This window comes from Homarus americanus, unplaced genomic scaffold (assembly GCF_018991925.1).
Source record: "Homarus americanus isolate GMGI-L3 unplaced genomic scaffold, GMGI_Hamer_2.0 scaffold11407, whole genome shotgun sequence".
Classification (NCBI taxonomy): domain Eukaryota; kingdom Metazoa; phylum Arthropoda; class Malacostraca; order Decapoda; family Nephropidae; genus Homarus; species Homarus americanus.
The window spans coordinates 395,639-420,536 of NW_024721983.1; the positions used below are offsets into that span (position 1 = coordinate 395,639).

General features: G+C 35.5%; 1 protein-coding gene across 11 annotated transcripts in view; it reads left to right on the forward strand.

The window, feature by feature from the left end:
- The window catches only part of LOC121861920 (SH2B adapter protein 1-like), a 29,509-nt gene extending 4,726 nt beyond the window's left edge, over window positions 1-24,783 (forward strand). For 2 of the 11 annotated variants that reach the window (XM_042359860.1, XM_042359867.1), the window contains 7 exons: window positions 230-333; window positions 613-775; window positions 2,141-2,228; window positions 2,515-2,717; window positions 6,411-6,647; window positions 7,173-7,322; window positions 14,509-24,783. In XM_042359860.1, coding sequence (XP_042215794.1) covers window positions 230-333; window positions 613-775; window positions 2,141-2,228; window positions 2,515-2,717; window positions 6,411-6,647; window positions 7,173-7,295 — 918 coding nt within the window. In that variant the 3' untranslated portion in view covers window positions 7,296-7,322; window positions 14,509-24,783. Of the gene's footprint in view, window positions 1-229; window positions 334-612; window positions 776-2,140; window positions 2,229-2,514; window positions 2,718-6,410; window positions 6,648-7,172; window positions 7,323-8,227; window positions 8,236-14,508 lie in introns of all 11 variants that reach the window. The other 9 variants (XR_006088131.1, XR_006088130.1, XR_006088128.1 and 6 more) reach the window with 9 other exon arrangements.
- The last annotated feature ends 115 nt before the right edge of the window (window positions 24,784-24,898 follow it).

The window sequence follows — 24,898 nt, forward strand, 5'->3', positions numbered from 1 at the left end:
ATTTTTACTAAGCATAGTAGGAATACTTTTGAGATTTACTGGATTTGGTTGCCCTGATACAGGTAAAATTTCTTTATTGTCCAGAGATGGAAGTGAACTGTATGCTTTCCATGCAGCTTTTTTATATTAGAATTACGTATAAAGACTATTTTTTTTAGCATCAGCTCCTTTATTATTACTATTAAAACTCTACTTCTGGTTAACACATGTGCTCATGTGTTTATTACAGGCAGATAGTGGCAATGAGTGGGTAGTGGAGGCTCAGGACCAGGAGGACATGAAGGTGTGGCTGACGACCATCGTTGCTCATTGTTGTTCCACCGATAAAGAACAGTAAGTATGGTGTATCATTTTAATATTTGTTGGCTTGTACTGTAGTCTGGTATTATTATAGCCCACTTCATACAAAAAGCTGCTTGAGATTGGCTCTCTGTGATAGACTTAAAGGGAAGGAGAATTAAAACTGTTAAAGTCCTGTACTGTACTTTAGTTTCATTTAATGATTTGAAAATACATTGTGAAGAAAGTGCTTGGTAAATAATGTCAGAAATCTTGCATAGCACAATCAGAGTGTATTTCTATGTCAGCTTTTCTAATTTGAATGTTATTTAGGTCAAAGAATTATGAGCTTCGACCAGCAATGTATAGTGTGAAGAATGAGTCATCACAGTCCCTGGCCGCCACGGTAGGAGGTGGTGAGGTGATAGAACGTCCTGAACATCCTCCAGACCTTCCCCCAAGAGTCCCTGGTACTACCTCCCCGAGCTCACAACAGGTCAAGGGTAATACTTATCTGTGCATGGCCTATAACATCTCAGAGGTGATTGTGACATGCAGAGGTGATTGTGATTACTGCTTATTTCACCTTAAGAGGCCGGAAGTGATCTGTGTATGTGTCTGCGTTTGGTGTGATTGTATAGTAAGATGATCCAATTAAAAGCATTGAATTGTACAGTATTTAGTTGTGTACTTATATGTTTTGAATTCACATCATGGCACCTTTGTTGTGATATTGTTGCTGTGTGTACATCAACTTACATGTTATTTCACTTAAATTTTGACCAGGCTAATTAAGCATAGATGTTTATATAATTTACCAATGAAGTAGTTAAGTTTTCATTAGTTCCCAACCCAAGTAAACAACTGGTGATGTAATTTGTTTTGTATAAAAATTTTGTCATATTGGGAGTACAGTGGTCCCTCGGTTAACGAATGCCTCGGTTAACGAAATTTCGGTTAACGAATTACCTTCCATAAGAATCTTCATTTCGGTTAACGAAATTCTTACAAAAATGTTTCGACATGCTTTGGCTTGCTCACCAGCTGGAAGATTAGTCCGCCAATACAGAAATTGGTTCTAGGGCTTACATTCGTTAAAATTGGAGTAAATATCAAGAAGGTTGTACTATTCAATAATTTTCCAAGTTTTATATTAAATTTTTTAGTCATTTTAAAACTTATTTAACATAATTGCAGTACAGGGAACTAGTTTTTGGTGCGCCCATCAGTCACTTCACTCACCCACCAAGTCCTCAGTTTGTATCTCTGTTCAGTGGAGGAAACATCTTGCTTGTGGGTCTCTTGAACACAGAGTATTTTTACGTTTTTACAGTACAATTATTGGTCATTCTGAAATTTATTTAACATATTGGCAATATATAGTGCAGTGCAGTGTTGATTTAAAGAAAATAATCTTGAATTACACCTAGTGAACTTAAAATTTTATGGGTGAAATGACAGCATCAAGCATGGGGTGATTTCTCTTCCACCCCCACTTCCTTTTCTTCTCCCTTCTCCTCCACCCCCACTTCTAATTCCCATCATCATCATCATCAACCAGGAGCCTTTTACATACACACCTCAAAGTAAGTGTACTTTACTGCATTTTTTTTTACTTTGTATGTAATTTTCGGTGAGCTGGGACCAATTACCCAAAATCCCATTGAAACAATGGTTTCGGTTAACGAAAGTTTCCGTTAACGAAAGTTTCCGTTAACGAAATTTTCAGTTTACGAACGACCTTCTGGAACGAATTGTGTTCGTTAATCAAGGAACCACTGTACTTTATCATTTCATCTACATTATAAACCTTGACCACTCTGTTGTGTGTATATTTATGAGGTTTCTTTTTTATTGGCAGGCATTTATTATAGCTGCAAGACAAAGCAACCTGTCAATGCACTCCAGATCTCAAAATGGACTTGGAGATTACTCAAGCGAGGACACTGGTACGTATATCTTGTGTTTAATAGGAAGGACAACAGTATTGTTGAAGAGATTTGGAGAGTCAGGAAAACAAAGGAGAAGCAAAACAAATGTGACAGTTTGATTAAAATTATACAATAGATGATAAATTTTGGAAAGCATTAAATACAGAAGTTTAGGGATTTTGATAATGATTTTTTTTCTTTTTTAATAATATAAATCCTATTTCAAATTAATTTAGATCTCCAATACTCACAGAATGCATATGTGTCTCCAGAGAGTTAAGAACAGGTATCCTTTTTCCTCCAGTCAATGTGCGAGTACCTTCAGATGTGGACTTTTACTCCAGCCTACGAGACTACCCTTGGTTTCACGGTACACTCTCTCGTTGTGATGCTGCCTCTGCCGTCCTTCAGGAGGCTGTGGCAGGACATGGTGTCTTTCTTGTTAGACAAAGTGAAACAAGGAAAGGGGAGTATGTTCTTACCTTCAACTATCAAGGGAGAGCAAAGGTGAGCTGTTAAGATGATGTCCAGTATCTAGAACAATGGTCCCTGGAATTTTTATATGAGTGGGCCACACTTAATGGTCAAATAAGTGATGTTGACACACTTCCTTTGGACCCAACAAGAAGTATCCAACTTGCCTTACCCAGTAACCCCGGTGTCTCCCTACCTGTGTATTGACCCAGTTTGAGCTGGTCACCAAACCTGTGTTGATTATTATGTTCAGTACCAAACATTTCTTCAAAGAGACTGCTAACCATCACTTTACTAAGTAACAAGGTCACGCTGGCCTACAAGCCATTAAACATACTGTGAGAATCCTTCTGACCAGTCTCAGACCGAATATTCCCCACAACCAGCAGGTAACTTTTTTTTTTTAAATAGAAAAAACACCCTTACAAATAACTAGCTGTTTACTGAAAGGCTCGAGGGTTGCACAAACAGTTTAGGGTCTGTTTACGGCCCCTGAACTGTAGGATGGGACCACTGTTCTAAATTATTGTAGACATTGTTAATACCCTGTACAATACAGTAGTTAAAAAGTTAGTATTCATATGCATTTATATGGGTTATGTATGTATATCTGTGTAAGTACAGTACTTAGTTGACTGTATGTACAGTATACCCCATACAGTATTGCATGTATCGATTGAGAAGCATACCACTTATTAGTTAATTCTGTAATATCTTTGTATTTTATTATAAAAGTGAGATAGTGAGGAACTTTTGTAACTTATTATTTATGGTTGAGAAGAAATGGTAGAAAAATCAGTATCTTTCATTATAGTCTAATGCAGTGATTTTCAACCTTTTTCATCTCGCGGCACAGTGAGCCAGGCACTAAAATGGTCGAGGCACACCATCAGTATTTAAGGATAGATTTGATCATTTAAAAGAAAATGAATGATAAGAATCTGTTCATAATTTAAAAAAACTAATAATTTATTAATTTTATTGCCAAAAGTATATTGTTGATCATGGTTTTCAAAATAATTTGAAAGTTTTGTGTATATTTGTTATTACTACACATTGAAACAAGATGTCATTGAAAAAGATGCCAGTCATTAAAAAATAATACAAAACTTTCAGATATAGATTGTATTTAAATATAAACATGAGTAAAAATAAAAGGCCTTTGCTTACATAAAAATATCAGTGGGAAACCTGTGCTTGGTGTTGTCTCATGATGTTCCTTGTCCGAGGTCGAATGGTTGACAGGCATACCCTCAAGTCCTCCTCCAGTGTTTGAAGCTGTGACCTGTTCTTGCTCTTCATTGTGTTCGTGGCAGAGACGCCAGCTTCACACAGATACGATGTTGGGAAAGGAAGAAGTGCTTCAATTGCCTTCTTTGTAATGATGGGGTATTCCTCTCGAAGGGACAACCAGAATGAAGTCATATCTGTTGATAGGTGCTTCAGTTTCAGTCCTCTGTCGTTTCTGATTTCCGTCGGCTCATCCTCTTCGGCAACAGTTAATCCTGCTGACTCGCACGCACTTACCACAAACGGATCTCTCGCCCAGTCCAAGGAAGATACATCAAGTGATGGGAAATACTTTTCAATGTTTTTATTCGGTTGTGACAACTTTGTAGAATTAAACTGACAAGACTTTTGTCCAGTTCAAACATTTCAACTTTCTCTTTTTTTATTCTGGCTCCCCACAGAGTTAGTTTTTCCTTAAAAGAGCTAACTTTGCCAGTACAAGTCAGAATATTTTCATTCTTTCCCTGCATACTCTTATTAAGAGTGTTCAAGGCTTGGAATATATCAGCCAGGAATGCAACTTCATTGCACCAGGTTTCATTACTAAGCAGGTCAGCCAGCTCAGACTTCTGATGTCAAAAATATAAGAAGCTCTTCCCTTAGTTCATAAACTCGCGAAAGCACCCGCCCTCGAGACAACCACCTCACTTCTGTGTGTAGTAGAAGTTGTGTGTAAGCAGATTCCATGGCAGAACACAGTGTTGAAAACAACCTTGATTTTAATGGCCTACTTTCGATATACAGTAGTTAACTCTTTTGATCGTCTCATCTAATACTTTCTGGAGCTCAGGTACTACTGAGGGCCTCTCTGTGCAGGAAACAGTGTGTGAAAACAATGCCAGGGTTCTTTTGTTTGGCCAGTGCGATGATTCCTTTTAGGCTTCCCGACATAGAGGGGGCACCGTCCGTGCAGATGCTTATGCATGATTTCCATGACAAATCGTAAGAACTGAAATAGCTGACGACAACCTCAAAAATTGTCTTGGCCTCTTGTTGTTTCTGGAAGTGGTTTACAAAATAAAAATTGTTCAGTTATTTCTTCATTACAAACAAACCTGATGAATGTTAAGAGTTGAGCTTTTCCAGTGATGTCCGTTGACTCGTCCAACTGGATGGCAAAACATTTGGCTTCTTTAATGCTAGCTGTCACTTGTGACTCAACGTCTTGAGACATATCAGATATACGACGACTAATGGTGTTATCTGACATGGGGATTTTCAAAATCTCTTTTTCATATTTTTCGCCAAACATAATATTTACAATTTTACAGCATGCTGGTAATATTACTGACTCTGCAATTGTATGTGATTTCATCTTTTTTGCAATGATTTCTGCAACAGCAAAACTTGGTTCTTGAGCTTTGTCAGAAATAGTTGTGATTTTGGTGAATTGTTGAGACTGGTGTGTTTGATCAGCTATAAGCCTTTTAAAATATTCAATTGGTTTTTTGCATAAATGTGAGTGCTTTGTGTGAAGGTGTCTTTTCAACTTACTTGGAACCATAGCTTTGTTTGCCAGCTTCTCGCCACAAACAACACACTTAGGACGTGGTTCTTCTTCTCCAGATAAAATGAATCCGAAGGACAAATAGTCTTCTTTATACTGGTGCACAACTGATTTAGAAGTAGCACTGCCGGTCCTGTGTGTCTTACTACCAGAACTAGTGCCAGCCACACTTGGTTCATTGTCATCATTTTCTAACTTGCGTTTCTTAGTAATAAATCTATCCATGTCTAATAAGCCCTGGAAAAAAGAAAATTTTCGCAAATTATTTTTATTTTACTCATGAGTCTTGAAGGTTAGATTAGGTTAGGTTAATTTTTGGTTAGTTTCAAGAGTAAAATAAAAATAATTTGTGACGATTTTTGTATAGAAGAAAAATGTCTCAGATTTGCATTATCTACTTAAAAATGTACTTTTGAATTAAACAAATGTCCACCGGTATTTACTTAACAATTACCAAAAAGAAATGACTATGAATATTTATTAACAAAATAACTGTTGGGTCGAAAAAAACACTGCATCACGGACGAACGTATTGAGCCTCTTAGATCCCTGGGCACGTTAGGCAGACTACCCGCTCACTCAGATTCCCTTGCTGGGGCCTCACTCGCACATGCGCATTACTGCATCTTAAGGATGGCAGTGGAGATTTGCGGATCTACACTACGGAATTAAGGAGAGAATTTAAAACTGCCATTTGGGCTTTTAATGAACAACACATTTGTTTATTTATTGCATCATTGAAAAAAAGGAGTTTAATGCGCTCCATAAAAGTACCAGTAATGTCAAAACGTATTCAAATGCTATTTTTAAAATGCTATCCAAATGTTATTTAAACTCCCGCGGCACACCTACGGATGCTTTGCAGCACATTGGTTGAAAATCGCTGGTCTAATGAATGGACCATTATCAATTTGTATTTTGTCTTCCAGCATTTAAGAATGACCATCAACCCAGATGGTGCGTGCCGGGTCCAACATTTGTCCTTTGCCACAATATTTGACCTGCTGGAGTACTTCCGTGACAACCACATCCCTCTAGAGTCTGGTGGTACCTCAGATGTAACTCTCTCAGAGTTTGTCATTGCCTCTGATTATTCTGCTCGTAATACAGGAGCAGGGCAAGGAGGAGCAGAGCGCAGACCACCAAACCTCCCAGACACGAGAGAGGTATGGCTAATTTGTGTATTTTGTTCTAAACTCTTGTAAAACTTTGCCATAGTAGTGTAGGGTGACTAGCATCAGGAGCAACACAGACTTTCCCTCTTTTGTTCATAATTTGTATATATCTGGCAAAGAAGCTGGTGAGAGTGAAGCTGTATTGCTCTTGATTCCGTCCTCTATTTTGTATTGTGATACAGTACTGTATAAGGTTTGTTAAAGGGAGAAAGACAAATGCTATTGAAAATTTCTGTGAAATATCTTATCAGTTTTGCTTTCATTGTTTGCTAATAAGTGTTACACTGTTAAGACAAAGCTGTGTTGTTGTAACTGTGAATCTTTCTTAGTGGTTTACCAAATTTGTTGACAAACTATCCAGACCATTGTCATGGTATCTTGTGCAGTGCAGGCAATTGAAAAGTATTTAGGGAATCTTTCAAGTGAGAATTACTTCTTTGTGTACAAGACAAATTTGTTCATTTCATTAAGATGGATAGATTACTCATCTTTGTTTTTTCCAATTTTGTCTTGTAGGTTGCAACTCATGGAGGATCAGTTCGCATGACAACTACAGTCCTTGAACGACTTCAGTATGAACAGAGTAACTCAGGTGGGTCTACAGGAAGAGCGGTGGAAAATACCTACACATATACATGAAGACATGATTATTATGCCCCAGAAAAGGTTTGTTAGACACCAAAATATTTTGGCCATGTATCTGGTGATGAAGGACAGCCTATTTCATGAAGAGGAATGTTTGTATAAGTTGAAAGAGTGTTGTTGAAATATTCTCTTGGGTTTTTCCACTGATGTGAGCAGCTAGGGTGAGAAATCATGGGGTTTTTTATTGATGATGTTTATTCAGACCAATGTGGTATGTATTGTGTTACTCTAGAGGGACCTTAATTCCATGAGATTGAAAATCATGGGAAGCATAAGTGAGTGTGGCTCAACAGTGCCTAATTACTAGGTTCTTTACATCTGAATGCTCGTGTACATGTGCATGATTTTACATACTTATGTATGTTTATAAATGCATATGTTTTGTGCATCTGCATTCAAATAATTATACATGCACTCATTTGCATACAGGTACTTGTACATACTCACTCAAACCATTCATTCACGTGGCCAAAGTTGAATTTAAATGCCCTGTATACAGTAGCTATGTTGCTATACTTAGTGTTAGGAATGCAGGATAAACAAGGTTGTGAATGGCATACTTGATAAATAAGTCTTGTATCACTTTAGAACTGCAACAAACTTTTTTTGGTCAAGAAAGCAGTTCGAGCAGTTTCTTACAGCAAGCACAAAACCTTTTTATGGTGTACATTGATTTAAAAAAATGCTCAAGTACTATAGCTCGTACAATACAGTACTACCATTACTACTGAGACAGGATTACTCTAAATAATGGTGTTATTCCATATTTGTTTAGAGGAACTTTTAAGGAACCCTTTCAGAAATTAGACAAAAAAAAGGGAAAAATAAGTAAAGGGGGTATTTCCTGCATTAGGCCGTGCTACCCAGCTGAGAGATATGAAGGTCAGATTAACACGCATGATTTTTTTTTCATGTAATGGATACAGAGTAAATTGTGAGTATTGAAGATGTCTCTGTTTAGAAGGTAAAGCTGACAAGGTAAAGTTTAAATCAATCTTAATTTATCAAGGAACTGAAGAAAAAATAAGTTTCAGATTAAATGCTCATTATTTTATTTATTCATTTATAATTTGAATTAAGATTTTCGCTGATTACCAACTCATGACTGGATCTTTTGCTTAGGAAATTACTCCATTTTAATTAATTTAATGGATTTTATATCATTCATCAGTTGGAAAGATGTACTGGACTAATTGATAAAAGGGAATGATCTGCTTCCCTCATAGTCTTGTACTGCTTCTTAAACGTAATTTGCTGCAGTAGAATTGGATTTATTTATTTATTTTTATTTTTTATATCATACACTCTTTTTTCTTTATCAGAACTGTTCTCTAAAACCAGTTAATAATTGTTCATGTAATCTCATTAATTTTTCATCACATTCGACACAGTCAGTTGAAAACATGTGAATATGTAAACTGTAGATTAAACTTTATAAATTTTTGGAACTTTGGCCTCCATATTTTGAAAACTAAGTACGTATATGTAATACTCACCAAGAACCACACTACAGTATATCACAGTTTCTTACCTGCTTCATCATAGCTTGAAACCACACACACTACATGGATGTGATTTTTTGCATAGATTTATAAAATGTCAAAGAAGTTAGAGAGTTGGTATCTAGTTCAGCATGACATTGTAGCTTAAGCACCTGGATGACATTGTGTATTGTGAAAATATTTCATAACATTTCATTATAAAGAAGAAAGAGAGGACAAATTGTGTAAGATCTCCACCATCTGGAAGGGATTGGATAACTAAGCTTCTACTTGGTTAGTGATAATATGGTTGTATGTGTGTGTGTGCGTGCGTGCGTATGCATGCGTGTGAGCGTGCGTATGCATGCGTATGTGCGTGCATGCATGTATATGTGCGTATGTGTGATTTAGTGGTTGAACTGACAGTATTCATTGAACAATTAGGTATGAGTTATTGATGTCATTATGAGATGAGAACCATTTTAGGATGAAGACAGGTCCCCCCCCACCCCCCATCTTTCAACCACAGATATCCTTATGATCCCAAGTGATTCTCAATCACAAATGGGGCATTGGCATTGGCTGCCAAACTGTAATTAGTAATATTTTTGGTTTATACTCCTACGCTTAGTAGACGAACAAAAGGGGCTTCATTAATTATAGGTAACTTGTTTATGATGGAAAATGGCAGGTTGAATTGCGTTATTCTTAGTACCGGTTTGCACTACACATTCACTTTATTTCTACAATATAGATTACATGTATTGTATTGTAATATAGAGGATTTCTGATTAATTTCCCTCTGATAATCTTCTCTTACTGAAACAAATACTGAATTTTTTTCAGCAATTAAATATTAAAGATCTCATTATAACAGTGCCACCTACCCCTTTAGGCAGTAAGATCTCAACTTAGTTATTTTTTGTTTTGTTAATTATGCTTTAAATTTGACAGTAGTTACTTATGATATAGTTTCAGGGATGTGATTACTTTAGTACAATACAAGCTATACCATTTTATTGTACCTCTGTTCAGCATGATGGGACTGATTGTGCATAGAAGGATATTTTTATCTGATCAGTTTTAACACCCTCAAAAAGCATTATAAAAAACAACACATCGGTGTAGAAATTTGAACACAGTCCTGCAGTGCAACAAGTAGTTTGCCGAACAGCTTTGGCAGTGACAAAAACTGCGAGAAGACAAGGAATAAAGTATTGTACTACTTGTTGCTGTAGGACTGTGTTAGTTTGCAATGAGTTGTGTTGTAAACGTTCAGAAGATCTACAGTTTTGTTTAAACTTAGATTGTTTTAAGGTGATAACTGGTTGTGCACAGCAGAACAAGAGCAATTTCATGACAGTAGATACATTAAGTTCTCCTCTTGTGCTCTTTAGTACATTCTTTGTAGTTACAGTTGTAATTTTGTAAGCATTAATAAGCTCAGTGGCATAACAAAGTCACCAACACTGGTGAGTTGACCGTTAAAGAATAAGGTTTCAAGATGGAATACTGTACATTGTAGTGACGTGTAAATCTCAGATGAAGTCTTCTGTTGTAAGAAAATGGGAGACAGTATTGGATTATTATTTGATATAATTTAAGGTCCAGCGTCTCTCACTTTGTTTACCATGAGAATTGTATTATTGAGGATTTTGTTTATTATTGTTTTAGTCATTTGTTATTAGATCTGCTTAAAGTTAATTTACAATGGCCATCTTGAAAATGTGGCTGACTTGTGAGTAGTAAATTTTACGAATAGATTATTTAAATGGATTTAGATGGATGCATATGATACACAAGTACAGTCAGCAAAAACTGTGTCTAGGCCCCATGATCCTGTGGAATCGAAAGTGAGCAATAGCTTCAGATGCATTGATGTATCGGATAGGTTGGCACCTCTTGGCTATAAAAAAAATCTGTCCTTGCAGAATGTTCTTCGGTAAAGGTTTATCAAATAATACCTCAAATAATATTTAGAATGAATTTAATAAGTTGGTATTTTATAAATAGTGTGTATGGGAGAAAACATTTAGAAAGAAAAGGGGTGACTAAAATTAATTTGAATACAGTGGTCCCTCGGTTAAGGAACACAATTCGTTCCAGTGGGTCGTTCGTTAACCGAAAATTTCATTAACCGAATCCATTGTTTCAACGGGATATTTGGTAATTGGTTCCAGCTCACAGAAAAGTACATACAAAGTAAAAAAAAAAAATGCAGTAAAGCACACTTACTTTGAGGTGTGTATGTAGAAGGTTCCTGGTTGATGATGATGATGGTAATTAGAAGTGGGGGTGGAAGATAAGGGAGAAGAGAAGGAAGTGGGGATGGGGGAGAAATCACCTTTCAGGGGACCCATGCTTGATGCCGTCATTTCACCAATAAAATTTTAAGTTCACTAGCTGTAATTAAAGATTATTTTATTTAAATCAACACTGCACTGTGCTATATATTATCAATATGTTATCTAAATTTCAGAATGACCAATAATTTCAATGAAAAATGCAAAAATATTCAAGACACCAACAAAATAGATTCTCACTCCACTGTCAACAAAGCCAAACTGACGCCTTGTGGCTGAGTCAAGCTGCTGATGGGCACACAAAAAACTAGTTCCCTGTACTGCATATATTTTCAATATGTTAAATAAATTTTAAAATGACTAATAATTTTAATATAAAAAATGCAAAAATATTAAAGAGCTCAACTTTCTTGATATTTACCGGATAAACTCGTCTATAATTTTACCTCGTGTATAGGTCGACCCTTGATTTTGACCAAGAAATCATTAATTTATGATATGCTTCGTGTATAGGTCGACCCAAGTTTTTGAGGGTAATGGAACAACAAATTTGGGTAATAAAGCACTTTATTTTATGGCATATAAAACTCATTTCAGAAAACCTTCACTAAAAACACTCTATGTCCTATAAACTGAGGGTCGCTGTGCCTGAAACGCCAAGCACCGAAGGCAAATTGTTTACCATTTATTATTACGGTACTTTACACTGAAACGTGGGTAGTTGCAGCAAAAATATTGTATAATTCCATTCAAGTATTTACTCAAGTCAATTAGGATAGAATGTTATTGTCATACAACAGTTTTTTAACTGAAAACCATTCGAAAAACACGTACCATCTAGCTGATACGGCAGAGCCCTGGTCGCGGAGGCTTTGCCTTTGCATCGGCCCTTCCTAAGCAGCCTTTAATATTACCGTACGTTGAAATTGTGTTTATATTCTTATTTTCTTGCTTCTTATTTTCCAGAAATATTATAAGTTTGTATGTAATACAATGTTACGGTACTTTTAATTTACAAGTATTCATTTTTAAAAATACAGAAGACACCAAACAAATACCAGTACGGGTATTTGCGTGACTCTCCCGCCAAAAAAGACCAAATAGCTGGTACTCTCTCCCTCAGCCCTACCAAAAATAGCCCAACTGCATCTTTCTTGTTTATTCTCTTCCAATTTCTCACATTAACTGGTATTTTCTACTTCATATTGCCTACATCAGATAAACTACAGTAATTGAGGTTAGAGACACTGTTATAAATTTGATTACTGGCAGGATGCCATTAGAACCAGCTGACCCTACCAACAGTGTTTCAAGTCAGACACAGCATTTCTTTTTTTACATTTATGATGTCTCCATTTCTGTAAAAAAAAAATTATTGGGGTTTGCACAATATTTCCTGCTATAGTAAACTGTTTTATCTACAGTATTGTAAAACAAATTGGGAAAAGAAATACTCGGTAACTTAGAATTTTAAACGGAAAATCTTGAAACTGGCAACTGTGTGTAGATGACCTGACTCACATCATCACGAGTGACCTACAATATGAGACTGAGGTGGATTATTAGATTAAGAGTGAAATATCAAAAAGATTTTTATTACCGGTATTTTTTGTAGATCTATGGGTACTGTGATACCGTATATGATATGATAAGTTAGCCTGTGCTAAGAACTTCAACATAGACTAATGAAAGCACGTTGTAAGGTAAGTTAGCCTATTGTAAGTTGGTGAGCTTCATCTGCTGAAGGCACTGCACAGCTTTTCATTACTAATTGGTACATATTTTACGTTTCCTTTGTGTACTGGCAGTAAATGGTAAATACTTTTCATGTCTAAAGCTAAAAGTTGCTCCTCGCCCTTCCCATCATGCACGGATTCAACCTAACAAAACTATTACCCATGTAGAGGTCGACCCCCAATTTTTTTGCCTAAAAATTTGGTCTTAAAAACTCGAACTATACACGAGTATATACGGATCAGCTGATGCTCCATATAATATCCACAGACCTCTCACCTTTTCATATCGTTTTAACACATCTAGTTTCTCGGCCAAGCTTATGCACTTTCTATTAGCTTTTGAAACAACACTACCATCACTTGCTCTCTTGCTCTTGTTGAATAAGGATGCAAAAATGCTTTAAAAAACCTGAGAAAGTTTTTCTCCTGTTCCTGTTAAGATGCATGAAGACAAGTTGACCGCCAAGCTCCGACTGTTGTTTACTGGCGATGCGCATTACCACTCATTAGCTAGGCAGTTTCTTTGCACAAGGCGCTCTTCTTTTTTTTTTACAGTACAGTATTTTTTTTTTTATAATTCATATCGATCGGGATTTAGTTATTACAGTATTTTTATGAAAATAGAATTTTATTTTATTTTTATTACATTTTGGTCGTAAATACGAATGAAATAAGGATGTAAATTGAATTGGGTCCTAAATTAACTAGGGTCTTAAATATGAAAAGTTGTTGGTCGAACCGTTGTTATCAGAGGCTTTACTGTAGTAGAGATACGGAATTTTTGTGAAATGCGATTATAGTAACACTGCCATACAAGAGGAACAAACCCACCAGTACATGATGATAATCACAGAAATACATTTTAAGTTTTTCCCCAATGTTTCAGATTGTTAGGCATAGCAGGATACAGATACTTTTTTGCTGACTGTATACCTGTGTATCAATATATTACAGTAATTCTTTTTACTTCAAGAAGACTTAATCTGACGGCAGTAAAGGGATTGTGTAAGTACATTAATACTGTAATGTACATATTTTAATCTCCCTCAATGGAACTCAAATCATCAACCCACTAAGTGAGAAGGATTGGCATCACTGCTGATCTTCTGAATGCATTGGTAACTCAATGGCAATGCCTTCACCACTCCTTGAATGGGTTGGTGGTTTGAGTATCACCGGGAAGATTAAAATAGTTATATTTGGTCTGCAGACCTATTGCACAATTTCCTAAAATAGTACAGCATTTTGTGTTTACTGGTCAAGAAGTTCTGTGTTATTATATAACACAGTTTGAAAAGAAATTTGGTCCAGTCTATATACAGTATATCTTGTTCCTACTTGCTGAAGAAGTTTGCCATCCCAGACGATAGTGAGCTGCTAAAGCCATTTGTAATTTGATTGTTTTTGAAAAAATATATATTTTATTTTAAGATGCCATATTGCGAGTTGATATGTATTTAATTATTTGGTGTGTGTTTTGACTATGATGAAAATCTTAAAGTTTTGTCATTGCGGTTTGTTGACATGTGTAAATCTGGAGTTTATTATTTCTGAATTTTGGGAAAAGGGTTCAGCACCTAAGGGAATATCTGCCCTGTCTGAGCCTGGATTATCATGAAGGCTTTGAAGAGATTTGCTGTGTTTATTTCTCATGTTTGTCTCCTTTATCTTTCTGCTTGTTTTTCAGAAGTGAGTGATGCAAGATAATGTGACTTAAAATGAAAAATGCCAATGAAAGGTAATTTTTTTTTATTTAATTTTAATGTTTTGTTAAAATTTGTTGTTTTTCTCTCATATCTGAATCAGGATACATTATTTATTCTTTGCATATGTACGTAATAGGAATTTCATTGCCTTACTCTTTGCCCCCCAACACCATTGTAAAACACACACACACACACACACACACACACACACACACACACACACACACACACACACACACACACATAATTCCCAAGTTGTGAATAATTTTTCTGATTTAATTTTACACATTCATGAAGATAGTGGTATTTACTGCCATATACTGTAGATTCTTCTCAAATATTTCTCTCCACAAAATTCTACTCACTCTCCTGGGGGCCAGACATTGTAGTGTTTATTTACCTGATGGGATAATGGCTTATATCCATTATGGACTGTGGACAATGAAAACGGTTTCCACAGCTTGTAGGAATTTAACCCAGAGCTTAAAATCTTGAATCATCTTGAAACTTGTACTCTTAGTGTGATACTGTAATACTGTCTCTGTGGCCACTGACTCACTCATTATCATTTATCTTAGATCTGAATATAAGTATTAATTTACATATTCGATTTTATTTTGAAATTTATATGTTCAAGTTTTTGGCTATTATTAATTATTTGAGAAGCAATATGTGTTTTTATTTTGTATTACTTCTCTGTATTTACTTTGTTTATTTCAGTATGTTTAGTGGAATAATAAACCTCTTGTTTTGTAGTTTACATTGAATCAGTTTAGTGTTGCTGAATATGATTTAGAGTATTGTGTGTCACTTAAGTCTTTTTGAAGGTAAAGATCTTATATTTTTTTAGAGTAGGATGAACCGTGGCAGGAACATTATGGAAATATTGCTGTGAGAAGGTGTGAGAATATGAACATAGATAACGTCTTTTATCTCACTGTTTGATGCTGCGAAGGGCTCGGACGTCTTGTACTGTTATTTCTGCTCGGTACACCAGAGAACTCCATGGTCAGTCACTCAGTTACCCGTACAGTACTGTTTATTTCATTAACCGAATTGTAATAGGCAAGCAGCACATTTTGTGATGCCACTGAGCAAGAATTTATTTTATAGGTATTAGTTCTCAGTGATTAAGGCATCATGTTGGTACTGTTCTATAGACTGTTAGGTTAACATTGAGGGTGCAGTTTAGTGGTTCTGTATTTGTGCTGGTTGAGGAGTGCTGATCACTAAGTGTGTTATATGTTTTGAAATGTACTGTACAGACCTAAGCTATGAGTGTGTATGTGTGTTGAGCTTAAATGTATACAGAGTGTTTTTGTGCATGTTTGAGTGTGTGTGTGTGTGTGTGTGTTTACATATATACATTGCAGTTTTTTATTTTTCCGTAAAATGACTTGCATCTGGCAGGGAACTTTTTGTCCACTTATCAGTAATTGCTTGAGACCAAAAAGTTTGGCTAATGAATTTAAGGAAATAGTAAAGAGTCACAAGTAAGGATGAACAAATTCTTCAGTTTATAAGGTGTATGTTGGCTAATTTCATTTTTGAGCTGCAGGTCGGAAAAAAATTAGGTATTGAAAATCTCTTAATTTTGCCCCTGCAAATTTTCAATCTTTCCAATGAGCTCTTTAGTGTTTCAGGACATGTGCTATGAATTGATTACATTTGATAATAGATCTGAAGAAACTGTGAATGTGATTGTATTAGAAGAGGGGCAGTGATGTAGTGTCGGCATAGGGAGAACATAAAAAAATAGCTTATCTTTTAAAGCTGGCAATTAATTTCAGGATTTGCCCTTTGCTAGAACATAATGGCATCTTTTCCACACGTGGCTGCAGTCTTCAAAAACTGAGTGGATCACTGAAATGTACATTATTATAGACTGTGATGAGATGAAGTTTCTACTTTTTGAGAGGAATTTCCCTGATGAATCCTTTGTTAATGTTCAGTTACAGGTAGTGGCATCATTGCTGAGAATAAGTATACCAATATGGAGTGCTAAAGGGGGTAACTAATTTCTGCTTTTGTGTGATTGTGTTTGTGTAAGTACTGTATAAATTTTTACATATTAATTGAAATGCCTGTATGTTGTGTATGTTTGTATTGTATATTTTTTGAGTAAGGCATAAACAAATACGTACTATCATGTAGGAATTAATTATATTCAGTAGGTTTTATCATATTAAAAATCAAGAAAGTTATTGTATGTTAAAAAGTTCTAAGTATTTGGTAACTTGCATGCATATTACTTGGCTGGAAACTCTGCTAATAATCTCTCTTTCCCCCTCCCAAATTGATTGAAAGATAATAGCTTATTGCTGTTGATTGAACTAAGATTATTCAAGTTCGACATTGGATAGAGTTGACTGCCTGTATTACTTTGTTGAGATTATATTGAAAATTATATAGATTCATGTGAAGAACAAAAGACAAGTTTGTTTTTATGTTGTTATTTGTTAAGTGTTAATTGACTAATGTACCAAAATCCTAAGTTTATATTTAAGGAGTCTACATCATGTCAAGTGCTGTAAGGTATACCAGTCTTGTGCAGTGTCTGTGTCTGTGATGTGGTACCAGGCTGTATTGCATTTTGGTAACTAAAAGGATTAGTGAATTTGTAGTATTGATTTACAAAGAAGTCCATTACTGTATAGTATATGTGGCATAAACATCCGTAACTAATCCAGTACAGTACAGTACTGTAATAGCTTCTAAAAAATGTTTGCACTGACTATACGGTGAACAGATTGTTTACGTAATAATGTTTGTTTCCCGGATACAGTAACATGGAAAATTCTGTAGATGTGTTCATGTCTCAAAAGTGAAGGAGTAACATTCCAGATGTGGTAAAAATTTACAGTATCCTATATTTACAATTAGAAAAATGTGGGACAGGTAGCAAAGATCTTTAACGACATCCATGCAGCACTATGTCACGGCAGAGTAGACGATGGAGTTTCAACAAAAATTTTATGCCTTTAACGTTACACTCATTGATCCAGTCTGTGTTTACAGTAGAGTTTTGTACACCGAATCGTCTCATAAGATGTAAATACAGAAACTAACACAAATAGTATAGTTCTACAGAAATAGTGTGGAATGAAATATTTAACCTGTTGTGTATGGCCTCTCCTCTGAACTGAATAATATCATCTGGTGTTCACCAAATGAAATATTAAAAGGGGCATCCCCCATAGTGAAGGGGCTAATGAACTGTATACGGTAGTGTAAAATACAGTTAGAAGATGGTGTAACCATAAACTTCACATCCAAGTTCGATAGGTTGTGAAAATCTTTGTGCAGATTTATCCTCTTCGTCACAGTGATGTATTCAGTCCATCATAAGATCCTCAGAGTCGCAGATGGTGAAGTTCGTGGTACATCAAAATTAACCTGGATGTAATAGGAGAAGAGCCAGGTTTGGTGTATCTGCCTAGTATATGCTGCTGTGAGCAATAATACCCCTCTCAGTCAATGGTGCTCGGCTCAACCAATGACATCATAGTCTCCTGTGGGTGCTTCCATTGTTCCACCACAGTCTCCCATTGCCCTTAGAATTGGAAGGATATATAGTGTGACATCTTACAATTTTGAGGTAGAAATGGTAGAATCACAGGATATTATTAGTGGTGTAGAATATAATCCCAACCAGGAACACCTTGACAGTGAACCTTTGTCACAGGACAGCATAGAGAGTAAGGAGGAGCATGAAGTTTGAGGCAGCTGGACTCTTATGAGTGACTTGTTTCATGATGTAAAACCTAATCTGAAGACACTGTTCTCATGTAGAATATTCAGGAATATATTCTGCCTTCGATGCAAATACATTTTCCACTGTAGATGATACATTCCAGTTATTTTTTGACCAAGCATTAGTGTCTACCATGTGTCAGTGGGTAAATATGAGAGCGGATATAAGTGTCACTGAACATCTTCAATGGAGGGGAAGAGTGAATAGTTTAATTTGGAATTAAGTTAATGTAGTTGACATGTACACTATTGTTAGCCTTCTCTTTGTCGCAGGGTTTGTCAGGAAGAAACTGTGGAGGGAATAACTAATCTTCAGATGACAGAGTTTCTCAGGCAACGAGTCACAAATACAGTACAGTAGAGTATGAACACTTTCAGCACTGTACAATGAATGTATTGTTTGCGCATATAATATACATGTTCTGTACAGGACATAAATATTTGTCTTGAATATAATTTCCAAGTGCCCGGGAGGGTGGAAAAATTATATTACCTGTACCGATAAATATTGTGAATGGTGATGTGTGACGGCTGGCCAAGATAAAGTGGTTTATGTTCATTTTACTCATCACATTATATTCTCAAATACGTACAACACATCTGGCCCATGAAGTGCTCCGTGGATGTTGTGAGGAGGACCTTTAAACTCTATTGTGGTTATCAGTACTGTTCATGTCTCTCTAAGTGTGGATATTCTGTATTACATTTAAGAAATGTCATTTACTCTCATATGGATTTAAGTACGGTACTCATTGCTCAAAACTTACATGAAGGCAGTTTAGGTAGCGGCTGCTCTGATGAATAATCCACTCTAGAAAAGGAATATTAGATTATCCCAGAATACACAGGTAATACTTTGTGGTATTGGATAGTCTTGTCTTTTCAGTGCTCTGTATTCTAGTCATATATTAAGACTTCACATTTAGTCGATATTCAGGAGCGTTATCAGATCTGTGTATGGTTAGATATTTGTGGAAAAATCCTCTTATGCCTCTATATAGTGCACTGATATCTGTTGATCCATGAACACGTAGGGATTGAGCAATTGGACACAGTTTTAGGCAGCATTTGTGGATATTTGATACAAGAGATATCTTGGCAGCATGAGTTTTTGTTGTTATGAAAGTGATCAACATCAGAATGTGGTTGAATTTTCTGAAGCATATAATTACTTAATATAGTGAACTACAATAGATCAGTGATTTGAAAGTATGGTGTAAAAAATTGTGCAGTATATATATTGGCTACAGTGATAGGTGACTTAGTACAGGTGCTACTGATCTTGATATGGAACTTCCCAAATGAAAGTAGAAATATATTGACATGATTGAAAAGTCTTTGTGCAGGTCTTGGGTCACTATTGAGAGTGCTTGTTTCTGGTTGACTTGACTGCTGTGACTCTTCATATTTACCATCTTCTGAAAAATACTGTATAAACATTGGAACATCACCTAGTAGTGTACAGTACATGTTCTAAGTCCATATTGGTCAAGTTATAAGACTACCTTCTAAACACTGCCAGTACAGTACAGTATTGTATGTTTTGGATTAACCTTCAGGTACAGTAGTTGGAACATCAAGTAATCATTGCACACATTTAGCTTAGCTTATTATGTACACTTGGTGAGTCCCATAGAAAATTGACTTTATTGAGTTCCTGTAATAATTCCTTAAAGTTAAGCAGTATTGTTCAAATATCAAAATAATGATGATACTCTGTAGTCTTGTGGAGCACTAAGGCATGCAGGCAGCCTTACAACTATATGAAGATTATAAACTTTCACTATTAGTGTGCATTCGAGTTGTTCACAAGTAACAATCACAAGGCTTCTAATTTATAGGTAAAATCTCATTACAGGGTATTATTAAAATGATAGTTTCTTTATTTTTGAAGGGAATATCCTGTTGAAATACTGAATACAGTGCTGTACTGGCAATGTTTAAAAGGTAGCTGCTTATATAATAGAATATTTTGACCCTTAAGGTCAAGCCAAACTTCCAAGTCAGGAAATTAGTTTAAGTGCACCAGTGAACCCCTGAGTGTATAGTAGCCTGTATGTGATATCCTTGATAAATTTCAGGCTAATGATTTCGAGTTGCAGATGTAAAAGTCTCTTTGACTTATGATGCTTTAGTTTAGCTGTGGATGGTGACTACATTTAGGTGAATTGTATATACATGTTTAGTTTGTCTCAGAGTATAGTGCATGTGATCTTTATGAGGATGTGGTTGCAGTTTTTATGATTTTTATAAGAATACACGAGCAGTCAGATTGTCCTCAGCTACGATTGTTTACTCTAAACTTAATCAGTTCTTGAGATGGAAACTTTCAATGTTGTTTGTTGATGTTTATATAACAATTTAATATGATTTTTAAATAAATGGATACTTTAATAAGCTAATCTTTATACACTATTGTGGATGGCATATTTGTAAATACTAATGTGGCAAATATCCAGTTTACATTTCAAGTTTGAATTCTTTAATATCATTGTTCATCTGAGCAGCTCCATATACAAACATTCTTTGTCAGGAAAAACTGTGCATTCTTCAGTGTGCTTGGGAATTATTCATAAGTTGTATATAAGGTGGTATCATCTGTCATATCCTCTTGATATCTAAACTATGCTTGCCGAGGGGTTTAATTCTTTACATGTGTAATGTGAATTGGCATCCTGCTAGTTTGATGACCAATGTCACAGTAAATTAAACATCGTCTCTAATGAGGTGAAATTGTAGCAGGACATGAATGAAAACTAAGTGTCAGTGAGCTTATACTCCTGCTTCCACATGTTTTATTACAATTTTGCTTTGATGATATATTATGAAATGCACTCAAGAGTTTGAGCATTTATTGAAAATAGATCAAATTACTCTTGCTATTAAATGTTTTACATTTTTCTCTGATCTAGAGTTCTGCTCAGCACATTTGGCAAAGCACTATTGGCCCTTTGATAAGTGGAGTTGGTTGCTAAACACTGTTAAGCTCCAGGGTATAGGTATACCTATACTGTACTGTACTCTGTTTCCTCCTGTGATGATGCCACTGTGGTGATGGTTTAAGTGTTTGGATGATTGCTGTAAATGCTTGAAAACTCTGATTAATGTAGTTTTCTTGAGCTGTATCCAGTAACTCATGTTCCTGGTTTAATGTGAGGTGCTCAGTGTATAATCTCCTGGTTATTTGTTTCTCTATATTTTGTGAACCTTTTTCTGTACTGACGGCAGGAGAGTGTGTGCAGAATCTCACTGAACACTTTCTCACGTGATTGATTGTCTTCACATCTTTAAATGCCAAAGACTTTACCCTAATTTTCCTTTTTTTTTTAAGACATCCTTTCATGAGCTTAAGTACAAAAAGTACAGCTGCCTTGGCAGAATTAAAATTATTTACAAGTTAATGTAAATTATATCTGGTAAAACAAAAATAAAATGGTATGATATCAATGTCAGAATAGATGAGTTTGAAATTAATCATATTATATATCAGTGAATATAATATGTTCATCTTGTGGCTATTTTTCTGTTTTTGACCTGGAAAAGCACAAAGCATTATTATATTATACATTATTATAGACCTTGCACAATACATGCAATTCATAATTGCTATTGCACAGGATTTAAAAAAGATGCCAAGGAATTGCATGGAAGTTATTGTTACAAGAATGAATTCTTTATGGAGAAAATTTATGCTCTTTCTGATATTTGAAGAGCAATAAAGCACTGTTTATTGTTTAATGAGTTAGTTAATATATTTTTGTCCAAAGGCATCCTGTGAGTCTCTTGGCTTGATCATGGCATTAATGAGGCTTGTTACTTCTTATACTGTTTGTCAGAGGAGTGGTTGTCAGTGCTGTACTGTATCCACTTTACCCTTCATTAATCATATGTGCTCCACTCAAAATAAAATGAAAGATAATTTTGTAATACTGTAGTACTTTAACTCATATACATTACCTGTCCAGCTGTAAGAGTAGCCATAACTCGTAACCAAATAAGAACAGCAGGGGAATAGATGCAACAAGTCGCACAAACTTTTGAGGTTTCAATGCTGTCATGGGGGATATTATTGTTGATAAGCTCCACAGTCACATGGTGTCATGCATACTTTGTTTCACTTTATGACATACAGTACACACAGGTTTAGTAAGTTCTATTAATTAAGACCCAATCCCCAAATTTATTGATGAATATGTACTGTATACAGTATACTGTACTGTACACAATACATCTACCCTTTATAGTACTGTACAGTACTGTAAATAGTAACTGGAGTGTGATAATGATTCTGCATGGGTCCTCCTCCTTGAAGTGCAGGAAGAGGTACATTGGGTATTTATGGTTAAATATGGACCATTTTCAACCAGATTCAAACAAAATACTGTATTGAGTATTTATGATATGGAAATTTTCAGCCTTATCTTGTATGGTCTCTGCTTTTCTTCAATATTTATATGTCAATTCTGAAATAAGTATAAGATGTACTGCCGTAAGGAGGTGCCATATAATAAATGATTATGATTATGTGACTATAAATGTAGTGTAATGTTACTGTGTGTTGATCATAAAAGATAAGAGATGTCACATTCCAGACCAGGCAGCTGCTGGTGCTTATAGAGGCTGGTGAGGATACCATGGTCAAAGTTCTTTCAATGTGTGCCATCAAGAACAAGTTTCTCTATCGTTGATTTTGTAGTAAGACTTAACAATTCTCTTCATTCTAGGTTATACTGTATGGTGATGGTTGAAGCTTCTTATCTTGACCAACTTAGATTAATGTATTCTCTACTTAAGAAAGAAGAGTTTTATCTGTTGAGTACTGATAACTGTTGCTGTAGAGGATGTATAAGAGTATGCATAACATGACAATTGTTATTGTTTAAAAAAATTAATTAGACATATGTTTTATAGTTAATATTTTATAGTACTGCAGTCATGTGTGGATGCTTTGTCTTGTAAGGTAAAAATGTCACTCAATTAATGTTCAGAGCCGAATATGAGAAACCAGGAAGTAGATATGAATTAGCTGCTGGGTGCAAGAGCTATACTGTCATATGTATATAAATTTGATGTTCTCAGCCTGTACATCAAGTGTTCTGATTTGGTATTTGATGAGCAGCTGTTTGATAGAAGGTCTGTACAGTATAATGTGGTGATTCCTGAACTTCTTTCTCAAACTTAAATTGTTAGGGACGGTGAACATCATGTGCATCTATCTGAGGATGTCTTTTTAAGCTTCAACTGTTTTACTAAGGTTGTTATTATATAATTATTGTGTAATTGATTCATACACATTAATCATTTAACTCTTGGAAAGCACAAGGTGACAACTAACCATACAGTGTACAGTATATTAGCTCCAAGGCCCAGGAAGACCCATAGATTTAGAATGATCACCCAAATACACAAATGTGACAAGTTGTAACTCAACAGAAAAATCTATATTCTTAAACATTAAATTTATATTGTACTATCACTTAAGTAGTGATTGATTTTACTCATCTTAATATAATCAGATCAATGCAGGGGGCTTTTGTGATTTATGAATTCAAGATAAGAAGTTTCAAATGATTACTTCTGTGAGAAGTACTGTACGTACTGTACAGTACTGTACTGTGTTTAGGTACTGTAGATTATTAAACATTTCTAACTTGTGCAATAATTTTTACAGCTTTTTTAGGAATATCTCTCTATGTAGTGAGTTGGCCAGTCTAAAACACTCATGAAATTGGAAAGAAAATGTTTCTTTGCTGTTCTACCTCTGACTTAGACTGGTTCCTGAGACACCAGGCAACAACATCATGCTAACCTGCTAGCCCTCCCCCTCTGTAGTGTTCATCTTGAGAGTGGGCCTGTAGGTAGACTGTTTCCAGGCATATGTGACTTACTTATGAGACCTGATGTGTAACAGATGGATTTTTTTTTTTATGGCGAGAGTAGAGTTCATATTGATCCTTTTAGGAAGGCACATATTTGCTGGTTTTTCATCAGTAATTAACTTATAAGTACAAGATGAGGTTTCCAGTGATGACAAGTGCCAGAACAGTGTTCCCAGGTAGCAGCTTTATGTGACAGTAAGAGAGCGAGATAAACAGCTTGTGTGGTACAAGAACCAAGTTGTTAAATATTCTGTCAGTGGTGTATTTTTCTTTTGTGTAGTTAGTTTATATTCAAAATTACTGAATAGGGAATATCATCATTTACTGTGAAGAATTTGTCATGTTTGACTTAGAATAATATTGGTGCCTGTATTATAGGGATTGTCAGATGTTTGACATGAGAAAATATTGGTGCCTTTATTATAAGACTTGTCAATAAGTTCAGTACGTATGTCTTAGATACCAAAGTCTACAGCTTAGGTTCTGTACGACCACTGAAGCTGTCATGTTGTAGAGTTGGTGGTTGTGTGTAAATGTGGCGGACAAGGTAGCATTTATGTTTTATGCTGCTTTTACACGACATGCTCATGACAACATTTAATGCCAAATAAATTTTTTTAGTCATCTTATGTCTTCTATACCCTTTCTACATCATCTGAAAGATACTGTACTGGTCTCTGCTGCATTTTCTGGGCTGATATTGTGCTTAGGCAGTGCACTGTACTTGGGTTTGCAGTGG